Source organism: Conger conger, chromosome 7, assembly GCF_963514075.1.
Source record: "Conger conger chromosome 7, fConCon1.1, whole genome shotgun sequence".
NCBI classification, from domain to species: Eukaryota; Metazoa; Chordata; class Actinopteri; order Anguilliformes; family Congridae; genus Conger; species Conger conger.
Genome location: NC_083766.1, coordinates 26,095,118 through 26,110,394, shown reverse-complemented (window position 1 = coordinate 26,110,394; position 15,277 = coordinate 26,095,118). Strand labels below are relative to the sequence as shown.

The 15,277-nt window shown below is 43.5% G+C and overlaps 1 protein-coding gene across 6 annotated transcripts in view; it reads right to left on the bottom strand.

Moving 5' to 3' along the window:
- The window catches only part of aff4 (AF4/FMR2 family, member 4), a 34,910-nt gene that overhangs the window by 12,648 nt on the left and 6,985 nt on the right, over positions 1-15,277 (bottom strand). For 4 of the 6 annotated variants that reach the window (XM_061247798.1, XM_061247799.1, XM_061247800.1 and 1 more), the window contains exons 1-8: positions 12,911-13,125; positions 7,991-8,117; positions 2,346-3,128; positions 2,010-2,054; positions 1,624-1,710; positions 1,231-1,267; positions 985-1,054; positions 378-470 (exon numbers count right to left, since the gene is read on the bottom strand). In XM_061247798.1, coding sequence (XP_061103782.1) covers positions 378-470; positions 985-1,054; positions 1,231-1,267; positions 1,624-1,710; positions 2,010-2,054; positions 2,346-3,128; positions 7,991-8,117; positions 12,911-12,927 — 1,259 coding nt within the window. In that variant the 5' untranslated portion in view covers positions 12,928-13,125. Of the gene's footprint in view, positions 1-377; positions 471-984; positions 1,055-1,230; positions 1,268-1,623; positions 1,711-2,009; positions 2,055-2,345; positions 3,129-7,990; positions 8,118-12,910; positions 13,126-15,277 lie in introns of those variants that run through there. The other 2 variants (XM_061247802.1, XM_061247803.1) reach the window with 1 other exon arrangement.

Sequence of the window (15,277 nt, the reverse complement as noted above, 5' to 3'; positions counted from 1 at the left end):
GTCAGCAGACAGTGGGGACAGACGGACGGACAGGCACAGTGGTCAGCAGACAGTGGGGACAGACTGCAAGCTGCTAGGAAATGAGCCATCATTATTAGCCAATACTGGCAACAGAACTAGACTGAAGGCTGGTGAGGGGAACTGAGGGGTGTTTCACAAAGCAGGGTTACAGAGTTAGCTGGATGAGGTCACAGAGGAAAACCCGAACCGCTCTATTTGCTTCAGTCCATGTTCCAGTGTTGGAAGGGTTCTGGGTTCTACTTGAACTTAGCACTAACTCAGTAATCATGCTTCATGATAAACCCTCCTGATGGGTAGCAGTGTGTGCTATTCTGGGTTTCACCAGCAGGTGTGTAGACTTGGGGAGGGGTGTATACCTGGCTGAGGGGTTTCTCGAGGGGTTTTTCACAGAATCTGGTTCCCCATCGCTGTCCTCACTGCTACTGATTTTCAGGTCATTTTCCAACATGCTACAAAAGAAATAAATAAAACAATAGAAAATTGTGATCAAATTACATACACAAGCAGGACGCTTCAGTCCCAGCAGAACACATGCTGATGTGGTCTTCATCAGAGCAGATAAAAAAACAGAACAACCCAGTCAGTCAGTCGGTCGCGATGGTAACGGGGTTCACTTGACACAACAATCATGTCAGAAAATCAGAAAATCTAATTTAAATTAACCCTTTGAAGGGCAGGTTTTCTAGAATGTCTTCCCAGCCTCCCAACAATTCAAGTCAGTGTTCTAGAACTCCATGGCTTTCAATTACCAGTAGAGATTGTGACATCAGCATTAGAATGTCCTGTTAAAGAACATTCTAACCGCATATTTGTGATGGGTTAAAGAAATTCATGTTCTGAGATATAGAAGAGAATTATACACGTGGAGACATTAGCTTGGAACACCTACGACTGACTAAGGGTTCAATAACAAAAACAATCGCAGTGTTCCTTGGGAAATGGAAGGACAGGGACGGTACGTACTTTGCTTGTTCGGCATCACATGGCTTGGGCTGATGGCTGTTCGAGGACGTCTTCGATGAAACGTACCTCTCTGAAAGTACAGCGGGAGGGGTGGGGAGAGAGAGAGAGAGAGAGAGAGAGACAGGGAGGAGAGAGAAAGAGTGAGAAACTCAAGAACACGAAGACTGTACAAAGAAATTCCCAGAAAGAAACTTGAGAGCCTGGTGCCAAGTGTGCTGGTTTCAGAGCCCCAGTGAGTAAACTTACTGTGACCCCCACTCGGGTAGCTCGGGTGCTGGGTGTCCTGCAAGGAAAAACCAGGGTTCAGTTAGGCCTCGCTGGGTAGATCCACATGGCGTTTACAGCTGCTCATGCGTTTTAAACTGGGGCCTGTCCCTCAGTGCTATGGCTAAACAAACCAGCCTGCTACCCTGAACTAGGCCAGGACAGAGGCCTTGTGTTCACAGGAATGCTTTCACTGTGCCCAAACAGACAAAGAAATAAAGAGAGAGCTAGTTTTACAGTCAGTTATAATAATTCATTTTCTTAATGTGCTTAATGCTTCTGAAAATGTGTTTTATTTATTTATTTATTTTTTAAGAAATTGATTGAAAGGAATTGGTTTGTGGAAAGAGAGGGGTGCATCTCGCTCAGCCTGACCTTGGAGGGGAAGGGGAATTTTGAGGGTTCCGTTTTGCACGGCGTGTGAATGGCTGTCAATGGAGGTGGCCACGACTGGGTCATTTCCTACAGGAAGGGGAAAAAAGTTTTTAAAAAGTTTAAAAAAGGGTCAAATAAACAATGTACCAACGTCAAACATTTTATTGTCCCGGGTTTCATTAGCGTGCGTCCGTGCCGTTTTTATGACGCAATGTCACAAGATCGATTTCCCAACCACCACTGGCTTCGAAGTCATGGAGTCAGCACTTGGTCAGTCACAGCACGTCAGTCCGGTGACTGCCATTCAGCGACACAGCGTTCTGGACTCAGTTAACCTCTGAAAAACAGACTCTGCCAGCCAAACGGCCACCATTTTGAGCCCTTACCTTTAAGATTTCATCCACGCAGTTGGCTTCCCCTGACATGGACGCCTGCAAAAGCAAAGGTTCCTATGAAAAACATTTTCCACTGCCACGCTAAAAGTAAAAACAAAACGGTCAAATACATCAGAACGGAATTTTATGAATAAAAAATCAAATAATAATAATACTAGGCTACTTGATTTGTCCAAAAGGAATCTGGTGTCAACATAATATACACAAGACTAAGGGGGAGAAAAATTATAATAAATAAACAAACATTTATTGTTAGTAGCAGGTTTGGCCAATAGGCCATTGAAAGTAAATGGGAGAGGTGTGCGGCTCTGTAATACCGGGCCCTACCTCTAGGGGCTGCGAGGGGATTTTCAGCTTGGCGAGGGAGGCCTTGCTGCTGGACTTCATCTCGCCGACGCTGCTCCCGCCGTGCGACTGGCCGCCGTAGCTCTCGGACGAGGGGCGGGGCTCCAGCGTCTCCTGCCCGTCCATGGGGCGCACGTAGGCCGTGGGCTTCTGCAGCATGGAGCTGGGCTTGCACATGAGGGACGGGGGGAAGGCCTGGCTGGAGTGCTGCCCGCTGGGGAAGGAGGAGGATGAGGAGGAGGAGGAGGTGTGCACGCGGGAGGGCGAGTCCCAGGTGGCCTCTCGCTCGTGCGGAGACTTGCGGTAGCGCTCCTTGCCGTGGTGCTCGGCCGAGCCGTGGGCCCGCGAGTGTCCGGCGCTCAGGGAGCCCTTCGCCGGGCTGGAGCCGTGCGACTTGGAGTGGTCCGAGCCGCCATGTTTGCTGGACTTCTTGCTGCCGCTGTAGTCCCGCTCGTGCCGCTGGCCCGAGGACCGCTGGCCGCCGCCGTGGCCCTGTAACCCTGACGACGAGCGCTTCTGCGACTGGGAGGAGCTGCCGGCGGCCGGGCCGACCGGAGTCCATTTACTGCTCTGCCCGCCGCGCTGCTGCTGCTGCTCGCCGAACAGCGCCTGCGCCGACTTCTCCTCCGCCGACGAGCCGCCGGGGGGCTTGCCTGCGCCGCCGAGTTTGGGGAGGGTGGTTTCACCGATCAGCTCTTTCTCCATCTCGTCGTAGTTACCCAGCATGCTCTGGATACGGCTGGAGAGTTTGTCTTCCTTACTGGACTGAGAGCAGCGAGAGACACAGAGGAAGGGGGGTGGGGGGTGGGAAGGGTTTACTGGCAGGGTAAAGGCATTACAGTAAGCAACAGGGTGGCCATATTACACAAAATGGGGGGGGGGGGGGGGGTAACATCCTGCATTTGTTTTTGTTTTTTTTTACTAAACTGAACAAATGGGGCCCTACTTTTTAAAATCATAGGCCTTTAGTGGCCTAGAAGCCCCATGTGCCAGGCAAGAAGCGGAAGCAGAAAAAGCACCGGGAGACTCTCGTCTCCCCCGGCAACAGCAGGTCATCCGAGTAATAGAATCCAATTAGCCCACGGTGTGAAAATGACAGCAGAGGCGGTGCCATTTCCCTGTGGTCGTAAGCAAAATTTACAATGCGGACTGATTATCTGCTAGTTCTCTCATTTCAATAAACCTTTGAGGCTGCAAATAAGCTATATTTATTTGAGGATTAATGTAAACACTGTAAATAATATATAGCAAAAAAACTCAATCCCATTTTAACAAGGTAATTTAAGGACAAATATAACTGCAGTGCCGTGAACAGGTATTTGCCCCCTTTCTGATGTCCTCCATTATTGCATATTGGTCACACAAAATGGTGTCAGATCTGCAGACAAAATTTTATATTAGACAAAGTGAAACAGAGTAAACACAAAACAGTGAAAGTTATCAAAACACCCATATCACCCATGTGAAAAAGCAATTTTCTCCCTTAAACTTAACCGGTTGCACCACCTTAGCAGGAAGAACTGCAATTAAATGCTTTCTATAATTTGATGTCAGCCTTCACATTGCAGTGTCGGACTTTAATCACTCTACTTTGCATAACCGCTTAAATTCAAATTAGCAGGTTTATGGGCATGTCCTGCCACAACTTCAATTGGGCTTTGACTAGGCCACTCCAAAACTTTTTTGCGCTCTTTTCAGCCATTCAGATGTAGATTTGCTTGTGCGTTTTGGATCATTGTCTTGCAGCATAACCCAATTATGCTTCAGGTCACAGATTAACAGGCATTCTTCTTAAGGACGTTCTGGTACAGAATTCACGGGTCCTTCGATAATGGTGAGTCGTCCAGGTCCCAAGGCAGCAAAGCATCCCCCAGAGCAGCACACTACCACCACATTTGACAGTTGGAGTCGGATGATGTTCTTACTGCGAAATGCTGTACTGGCTTCATGCCAGACATAATGGGATCCGTGTCGAGGATACAGAGGAAATCAGGAAGGGGGCCAATACTTTTTCTGTACGAGTACTGTTGAATATTATTCCAAAAGGCTTGGGGATCATCCAGATGCTTTTTTTTGTGAGACGAGCATTGATGTGTCTTTTGGTTAACAGTGGTTTCCACCTTGCTACTCTCCCACAAACCCCATTTTTGCCCAGTCACTTTCTTACTGTGGGGTCACTGACCTTGCCTGCCGTTCTTTGGTTGTTCTTCGGGGATCTTTTGCGACTTCCTGCATCCAGTCGTCTCTGCACCCTTTCGGCAGTCCAGGGAAGATTCACCACTGCCCCAAGCGTTCTCCGTTCGGAGAGAACAGCTCTCACTGTGGTTGGCGGGAGTTCCGGAGCCTTAGGAGTGGCTTTGTAACCCTTTCCGGACTGGTGCAATTCGGCAACGTTTTTCTCTCATCTCTTCTGGGATATCCTTCGATCGTGACACAGTCCGCATGTAGAAACTTCATGGTGACTACACTTCACTCTGATGGCAAGGTTCAATGTGTGAGTGAGGTTTAGATTCAACAGGGCTGGGAGCAATCAAGCCTGGCTGTGTTCAATCAGGTGAATCAGATTATTAAGTAAGTGGGTGTTTGATATAAACTAACAAAAGCAATAACAGGTTGCATTCGTCTAATATTCCATTTTATCTTTAGATCTGAAACCACTCAATGTGACAAACATGCAATAATAGAGGAAATCAGAAAAGGGCAGATACTTTCACAGAACTGAATTAAACAGCACAATCAGAATAAAGCAATTGTTTTTTTTCTTTCTTTTTTAAATTTTTTTATTCTTTGCCAACACATGATTAAGAGAAATGATTACACTCGACAAGATGTAAATGTGCTTGGACATGCAGCTTCCGACAGGAAATATTTTTTTGTTCCACTGAAACGGACTTTAAAACAACTCCCCGGAATAAGATGACTCAAGAGAGCGACTCAGATCTCCCACACCTCAGGGTGCAGTATATCTCAGGGTCAGGGTTGCTTTAGGGACGGCCAGTTTGACAAACCTACAGGAAAGGTTTTTGCAGTGCGATTAAGGGGATTTCGGTAGCACAGTCAACACTGTTGCGGGCTAAACTAAAAAGAAAAAGAGAATGGGCATCAGTCCTGACCACCAACCCAACAACTAAGAATGTAGGGGGAGCACTCGACAATTTATTTATTTATTTTTATTTTTTTAAGATACGGCATCGTCTCAAAAGCTGCCCCAGAAAAGGGTTTTGGGTGGGAACTACAAAATATTCCCAACTGTTGAACAAGGAATCCCACTCTCTACAAGTTTCAACTTTTGGGCAGAATCAGTCAATATATCCAAGGCACTCTCTGAAGTGATTCATCGACAAAAAAATTCCACTCCTGTGGAAACTTGCGACACTGTTGCCTGCGAGAAAATTATGCGGCACGCTTACATGACATCGTGCTGATCTGATCTCAACGGAAAGTTTAGGAGAAAGAGGAAGTGAGCTCCGGAAGAGCTGCCGATCACCTCGTTTTAGGATCTGATGACCAATCTGGTTTGCTCAGTCAAATTTGATATTTTATCTCACATTTTATAAGGATTTCAGATTTAAAAAATGACCATGAGCCACACAGCTCAGCTCAAGCTATTAAAATAATGAAAAAGGGGCCGGCGAGCAAAAAATGTTCTTTTAATTTTTACTGTAGATGAGTGTGGGCCGTTTATCCCTTTCACTGAACACAATGTCCCATCTGTTGCCCGCTTTTTTGCTCCAGATTTATTGCCTAAACACAGCTAAATAAAGCAGCGAGGAGACTAAGCTGGGAAGCTTAGCCAAACAGGGCACCTCCGGGGACCCCCATACGTGACCGAGACCATTTGAAATAGACCTACGGCAGGGTACGAGTAAACATAGAAAGATAGGCTATCCAGTACTGTACAGTACAGTTCCCAACATGCAGACTTGGTCACATCCAATATCCAAGACCCCATTGGCACTGATGGAAGGGTGTCATCCCAAATTTCTTATTACGAAACGCAAAGGGGGGAGGGGGCATTCTGCCTTAGAGGGGGGAGGGGAATATATAAAAGATAATAATTTATAATATTATAATTTAATAAATATATAATAAAAATATAGAAGTACTTATGGAAACGGGAAAAAGTGTTGGCTTGCTTCTCATTTTTGTTCAGTGCAGATGAAGAAAATATATACAGCTGCTTGCTCTTTCTTCAATGTAGTTCGCTAAGCCAACAATAGTCATTTACCATCTCTGCAGGTAGAGAGGATGCGATGGAAGAGGCATCTGGACATATTTTGCGTGCAACTGGCCAATAAATCAGCTTAATTCATAACTTCCATCTTCTAGATCTAAAAGAAATCTTGCAGCCAGCTTATTTGTAACCTGGCTGGTAACCAAGCACCAAATGGTAGCGCGTCAAGTCGATCCACTTTGGCTCCAACAACCAAAAAAATGAGTGAGAACATAGACCGTGGAGAGGTACCTGGAAGCTCAGGGTTGGGACAGCCGGGTAGTGGCAAAAAGGGTCCAGAGATCTGCTGAGAGATGCATTTGGACATTCACAGGCTATGTGAAGGCGTGGGGAGGGGACCGAGGGGGTCCAGATGGTCTTTGGCATCACGGCCAGTAGACGGGTGGCCGTGGTCTTCCTCTGATAGAGGAAGAGACACCCAGGCTGGAGGGCACTCACCTCCGACCTCCGACCTCCAGCTCTCTACCTGTCAAGACTCATTCCAGTCCACTCTCTGTGACGAGTCCCCGATCGCCCACGGCAACCACTTACCTCTGCTTAAGGTTAGCCGACAGCAAAGATTAAGCTGGGCTTGAGGTGTAGGAGTGGGGGTGGGGAGTTTTGGGAGGGGGGGGTGGGGGTCCTCGTTGCTATTACTACAGCTGAGGGAAGGAGGAGGGAATCCCGGAAAATACGAGTCACTTTCTGAACACGGAGAAACCGTTTACAAGACTGGGCCATGGGAAAGAGGACTCTCCGAAGGCCAAGCAGGCCTCAAACATTACCAGCAGTCATCTCTGCAAAAGCCCCACCATGGGAGCTGCGTTAAGGGGGAGCTCAGGTACAGCCATTTTGTATGAATTTTGCAAGCGGGTCGTGCCTCAGCTTTCAACTACAAGAAAACTAGCAAATATAATTTAGAAGGGAGGGAATTTGAATAAACAAAGGGACTGCCCCTGTGTACTTACCTCATAAATTGGTGGGTGGGGGAGGTAGGGCGAGGTAAATGGGTAGAGGAGTTAAGGTGTAAGGGGGGAATTTATAGCATAAGGGGAGGACAGTCAGTGTTAGTCCTGACATTGAACACAGGTGATATTTCCTGCTGGAAAGAAAAGCACACCTGCTGTATTCGTCCCTAAAAGTACACTTACCTCAACTGTCCCCCGGCACTGTCGAATACAAACACACATGAACGACAGGACCGGTTATCCTTTCCAGTTTTTTTTTTTTTTTTTTTTTTTCTTAGTTCCGATAAAAGTCAACACAGCACAATGTGGGCAAACAAAAGTGTGAAACGCAATCTGAACCCAAAGAAAGAACAAAATAATAGAAATGTTTTGTTTTTGTTTAGTTTTTTTTCAAAAAGGAAAAAAAAAAAAGAAAAAAAAAAGAAAAAACCAAAAAACAAACTTACAACTTTATAAGGTTCGGGAAAGAGGGGGGAGTTGGCTGGGAAGGCTGCTCCTCCCTGCTGGATTTCTTGGATTCGCCTTTCTCTTTCTTTCATACGGAGCACATTCCGGTCTTCACGGTTCATGTTGCTAACAACAGAGACACAGTCACTAAGCGTGGGGAGACAAAAAAGCTAGCAGCTTTCAATGCTTTAACTCTACATTAAAATGAAGCTCACAAGCCTTATTCTTAAGCCGGCTACATTAGCTACCCCAAATACAAAAAAAACAAACCAACAAACAAAAAAAACAAAAACAAACCACTGAAAGGGAGTACTGCTTTTATATAGCCGATTAAATGGACAAAAAAGTTTCAGTTTCATTGATGATTTAAAAAAACAAAACAATAATTAAACCTTCTAGAATTCTTACATCAGAGCCAAAACCCTTGAGTACTTCTGAAGGAATGCTTGTGGTTCCCAACAAACAACAGTAAATTAGCGCCATGCTGTTAGGATTTTATTCATTTCTTTTCTTTTTCTAACACTGCAGTGAAATAATAAGATCGCAAACCGAGCAGAAAGCATTATTCAGCGATACCAACGACTTCACATTTTTACCCACCGTTGAAAATTCCACTCTTAGAGGCAACTCTTTAGAGAGTCTAAAGGCTGTTCAGCAAATGGAGGTGACAATGGAATTAACACACAAGATGGATCAAGTAAGTTAATGGGGGGGAAAAATTGAAATGTTCAGTATTGCACGCCATCACTGAAGGTTCTGTAGTTCCATCTGTTCAGTCATGTGCTATTAATGTTAATGACAACCCAAGAGCAGAACTATTGTATACGGTTTATCTTTGGAGCTCAAATCTAACCTTTACTGTAAGTCAAGAGTTATTCTGTAGAAATGCCACATCCTCCCAAGTCTAGCTTTGACTGGCTGAAATGACTGGACAGAGAACACCAATACTTTAGGTGAAATACAGGCCTGAAGCAAAATGCGCTTGGCATCTGATGCGGGAAACACATTCACAAGCTGGCTTAATCATTACCCAGTCATTTCTTCACTGAGAATATTTTCATTGCGTCTTGCCAAAGAGTTGTACAATGTGTTTGCGCAAGTCACCATTCAGGACACACAATAAGAATCAAGCCAAGTTTTCATATCAGGCACTTTGATGTATCCAATAAGCTTTGGTAGAAAAGATAAATTCACAACCGGACTTAAAACCAACACAAATGGAGAAAGTTATCATTTGAAGGCTAAAACAGGGTTTGAAATAGGACCATTTTTGAAGCCACAGAGGATACTACCGTTTACAAAATGTGATATTTCATCACAGTTCAAACAAATGTAAAACCTGGCCCCACCCTCCACAACACAGCAAAGATGAAGGCATAATTTTTTGACTTTTTAAAGTGTAAAAATATGGGATTTTTTAAACCAGTAAACCAATTACATTCTCTCCAGGTGGCTGGCACATTGAGGGGGAACATCTCTGGCCACTTCAGGAAAATACAATTCTTTGTCCTTATTGTTATGGACAAAAAGCTTTGTTCCTGACCTTTGAACCATGCCAGCTACTAAACACAGTAAAAAGCCACAATGAGCGACAAGCACGTTTCTCTATATAAAACACACAACTTAAACCACTGCTTTTTCTACCTGCACTGCTTGCTCCTAACTAGCCTATTGCTTGTTTATTTCTGTGAGGAACATGGTTTGTTTTGCATCAAGGCCCCACCCAAAAAGCAAACAGGATTCAGGGGGGAGAAGGGACTGAACAGTCACTTTGAATTAGCACATCAGCAATCCACATTAGCATACTGAAAAGTGCTGAACAGGATCACAAGCAAAGCTTTAAAGTGCAAAGCCCCAGCATTTGTTGGTTTGCACAAGTTTTAGTGCACTGATTAACCCTGTTAAACACATTCTGTAAATATCTTGGGTTCCAACGCGTTGACTCGACGGCCCAATTAGACCATGCTGGACGCAGACAAGACGGGAGACGAGTTAAAGTGACGTAATTTAATCAGCGAGAAAGAATGAGTTCACTGCGAAAGCAGAGTGAATGGAGAGAGCAGGCTAATTAGCAGAAATAATGATTAGCCCAACAGGGCCCCTGATTCCCAAAGCCGTCATACAGCCGAGAAGATCACTGTAGAAACCCCGGCCCGGCGAGTCAATAAAACTCAACCTGCTTCCCAGAAGAACTGAAGTTGCAATTAAAAGCATCACAACCGTACTCCAGCAGGCCTACAGAGCACTGAAAAGTGAAACAAATCCAGCTGCTGCACCATTCTCCTACACCAACACCTATGCAAAACGCAGGATCAATTAGGCCTTCACTAAGTGATGCTTCAGTCAGTATTTAGCCTAAATATCAATATAATGTCAAAATCATATAAGTATACAGCACACACACTATTAAGACTACATATACTGCAAGCAATAAAGTCACAAATAGTTAATGTGAATGTGAATGTGAGTGTGAAAGTGAATGTGAATGTGAATGTGAATGTGAAAGTGAATGTGAGAAATAAAAAAATAAACAAATGCACAGGATGAGAAGATAACTCAGTCACGCATAAATTAAATAAATCCCTTTTAATATGACCTTTAAATTTAGAGCGACTGTTGCAAAAAAAAAAGGTTATTCACCTTTTGACTTATCAAATGTTTGCAAATGAGAACATTCAATGATTCAACTATTAATGAGGTGCAAATCAATAGAGAAGTGCTCAAAAGAAGATTCACACACTCTTCGCTCCCATTTTTCATCATTACTGGGAAATGGCACCTCCAGCTCCTTCATACAAATTAAGAGAAATGAGTCAATGTCGACATCTTCCACAGTATAACCAGGATCATTATATTAGCTACAACCAACTTATTATTATTATTATTACTATGATTATAACCAAATTATTGTCATTATTATCGTTGTATTGTTTTTGTAGTCGTAGTCAGACCTGGGTCAAATAGGTTGATTTGGATTCAAATACTTTTCTGTGCTCAACTGTGCCTGGTCTAGTTGAGCCAACCAAGAGGACCTCAAGCCGGGGTAGGCACTTTTCTAGAGTATTTAATCGGTTCCAAAACACCAGACAAACGCAGTAAAGCATAGAACGGTATTTGAATCCCAAACTATCACATACTTGACCCAGGTCTGGTCGTAGCAGCAGCTGCTGCAGTTATAGTATAGGCCATTATAAGAAGGTTTGATTGTGGAAAAAGGATCATTCCAGACATCTGGAAGAATAGCCTGCTGAAGTAACTTACTGCCGGCTGCAATCACAGGATTACCTGCTGGAGCGGCACGTTAATTTTATGCATTTAGCAGTAGCCCTGGTGTAAGGGACGGCTGGGGAATTATCTGGATTTCTGAAGCATAAGAAATTCTCATTTTCAGCAAGTATAATGCAGGAGTCCGTAGAGACGTTCCTTGTGCAAATGTGCATTCAGCTACATTGGACAGGCAGGAGTATTAGCACTTCTGGTCATAAAAAAACCCTCAGAACAGAGGAATCATCCAAAACTCAACCAGTAAAGCACACAAGGCCAGAACTGGACTAATGTTGTGAATGATTGTAAATTAACAGCACGGTGAACAGCGGATATATGCTAAACCTTGTTGTGCGGACAAATCGCATTGCTTGAAAAGTACAGCGACATAATTTTACAGGTTCTGGGAGATCGCAGGCATTGATCCATCATACTGGGGGCCCGGCAAACTTCGGCAACTACACGCAGTTTCACTAGCTGACACGTTTTCAGACACACCTGCCAAAGCGGCCATCAATCCATTTAACTGACAAGGACCAGAAAAAAAATCAGTGTACACGATGACGTGACTAACCCGGAGATTAGATTTAATTTTACTGGGGAAAATAAGAAAGACTGTTTACACACCGCTGTGCACTAGGCCGACCAGAAGCTGAAACACGTGACTAAAATTCCAGACCCGTTTCTGCCATGGCAACAAAAATTAGACATAGGCCTGAGCGTGCAACTTCCCATACAGGCATTGCGAAGATCTTACAGATAATGACCAGTTCGTAACATATAGTGAACACACCGTAACAGATAGTGAACACACAGCTATGGTGGTATTATAAGGTGAGGAAAAACTTGTCCGATGTTAAACAGGAGGTGTTACAAGTTGGGCTGGATATTTGGCATATACTGAGCAAATTAGCAATGTACGTTGATAAAACTATTGGTTTTGATGGAGAAAAACAAAAGGTAGCCTACTTCTTCGTAGCAGCTATATATTACGATACGTGTGTGATGCATTCACTATTAAAGCTTGTGAATTGAGGTGACAACAAAACCACAGGGCCGCAGTTTTCTGATGCAAGTTTCTGAAGAAGACACGTAACGTTACCTGAAAATTACACGGTAAATTAGTTTTGCCCGCAATGATTCCTAGAGCGAATACCTCTTCGGGGGACTTAAAATTAAATGGTTCAAACAGCTGCTAACAGAACATTTAAGAATACAAAAGAAAAATGATCATAAGAGCCTACCGAGTGTCCACTTATTTACTGATGAGCTCACGTCCCACGAACATTAGGTAGTTGAGCAAAAACTAACGCCAAATACAAATATTTGCATTTTACTTGTATTTACGCAAGTTCTCTGTTTTTGTATGTAAAAGTCGTACAATTACACGGTCAAATCACAAGTCTACGTGACAAATGGAGGCACGAAATGTACGAATAAAAGCGCCAGGAGGTAAATAGGTTGGTCATCGTTACTACGGTCTGGAGTCAAGGCAGTGTCACACCTTGCTGCTAACGGTCTTCTTTTCAATCAAAATAACCTAAATTGTTCTGCCAAAACTGTGCGCGTGGGTTTAGAACACCCGGATATTATCCGAACCTTATAAACAAACAGGAAATGTTGTTGTAACAATGTGAAGCAAAACTGTTCCTCACCCTGTCTGAGAGGCCATGGCTGGAACCAGTGAAACATTGGCGAGAATTCAGTTAAACTCCAATTGATCCTGAAGTCGTGTTTTTATAATCTCCTGTCCCAGTTTTGTTTTGTCTTTCCTTCACCGGTAAATGTCGTTCTCCAGCCAATTTCTTTCTCTACTTCAGATCGAGTCTATTCGAGAACCAACATTATTTTTTTTTATCGTAAGGATAACTCTGACTTAGGGGTGGGTACAGCACGTTCACGGGAAATACCATTTACGCGAACATCAGGGGGGTGTTGTGGCAAGGGACAATAGGCCAGACGGAGAGGTGACACGTTAAATAGGGATGAGGGGGTGTTAGCCTAAGCCCGATTCGTTTTAAAATATACATCATATGAAACGCCTTACAAACAGGGAGCTGAAACGTTCCCTTGTGATACTTCAAATTAGTGACTTCAGCAGGTTTTTTCTGCAGTAATGTGAAAACCACCAAGTTTCACAGGTCGTATTTACAGCTAAAATGCAATACAGAAGCATATAACTGCAGCCAAGTTAACTCACTGTCAGACTCTTAAAAGCACCTTCCCATGAGCGTAATTACAGGATAAAAGAGTTCCAATGTCTCCCTTAAATATAATAGGTGCATGCAATTCATCATGGTTTTCAACGTTTTTGTTTTTAAAACGAGGAAATTCGCATTGAACTACTCGTTTCATATCTTATAAAGTGAAACGAAACTTAAGGAGTTTTTCTTCAGTGAGCACGTCTTGTCAACCTCTCTTCTGAAATGGAACATGCCAGCACGTTCCATAAAAGGAGATGTTATTTTATCCCACTGTTGCCGCTCCTCTGTGTGATGTCACAGATTTGAAGACACCCTGGCCAATGAGAGCCACCTTTACGATGAGCCATCTCCCTCCCCCAGCCATGGCCTGGAGCGATCTGTACATCCAAGACAAACTTCTTTAAAGGAACAGCAGCCGTTTTCAAGTTAAGCAGCGCAAGTCTTCAGACTTAAGGTTTTATAGCAATATCAGTTGTTGTGTGTGTGTGTGTGTGTGTGTGTGTGTGTGTGTGTGTGTGTGTGTGTGTGTGTGTGTGTGTGTGTGTGTGTGTGTGTGTGTGTGTGTGTGTGTGTGTGTGTGTGTGTGTGTGTGTGTGTGTGTGTGTGTGTGTGTGTGTGTGTAACAAATACAGTATGATTTTCTGTACGTGTTGAAGTAGCAATATGCAGTGTAGGGCAGGGTTAACTTTATGCAGCATCCAAAAGCAATAAATCCGATTATACATTTGCAGAATTCTGGAACATGCAAATTAACATGAGAGCTAGACAGCTACAACACTGCACTTTACTTCGACTGGCCATTAGTACAAATATCCACAATTCAGTGAACCAAGAACTTCCAAATATGCAAGGCAGCTGCAGCCTCGTGCACTATTATCGCAGACCGTCATCCATTTTACGTTTGACAGAATACAAAAGCTCACTATAAGAGCCTAAAGAGACTGCCGTTTCATAGACTAGCATCTAATGTTGGCTTAAATTTGATGCCATGACATTACACTCTCTATGCTGAAGATCATGATGACACCTTCGATATCTCTAGTTAATTGGAGGTTTCTTCTTCCAAGGTTTTTGTACCTGAACCAAAACAGTGAAAACAGGTGCATGCTGGTAAATGGATATGAACCTGCTCCTTTTTTCGGTGACCCATGGAGAGCATTTAGAGTTCCTGGCAAGTTCCATCATATATGGAATCATATTTATTATTAATGTTCAGGAATGAGCAAGTGAAAACCATAGCAACGTATAGGCATTTCAAAACTTGCATTTCTTTGAAAGATTATTAGCTGCTTGTTATCTTAATTCAAGAAACGAAACTCGACAGCTAGAATAGGTAAAAACAGTTATAAATGAAATTAACAACTGGTGACAGACTTGACAACTAATTGAAAATGTGCATAGATTATTATGTTTTAAAGATAAGGCTTTGACCAGTGATGAAAAATGCCATCACACAGAGTAACAGAACAGCATGTGCAGGCACACCATAAACCCATTAATTCACAGGGTTTATAACATCTCAGCACAGAACACCATCTCATTTCTACAGCTGCTATACAGCAACAGTGCTAGCTTTTAAAATATGTCTTTAAAGATGTGATCAGGCAGCAGTAACACAAAACCCATGAGTACTGTGGTTATTCCAAATAGCCCAGTTCTACAGACCACATGCACAAATAATGTATGTTCCTTTCCCTACATGTTATGTTATATCTCTTCTATCTTCCTTCAATTGTGGCTCCAACCCCAAAGCCTTGTAAAATGTCCACATGACGGACAAGAAAATGGGGTCTAGCGAGTGGATGCGAGGACACAAAG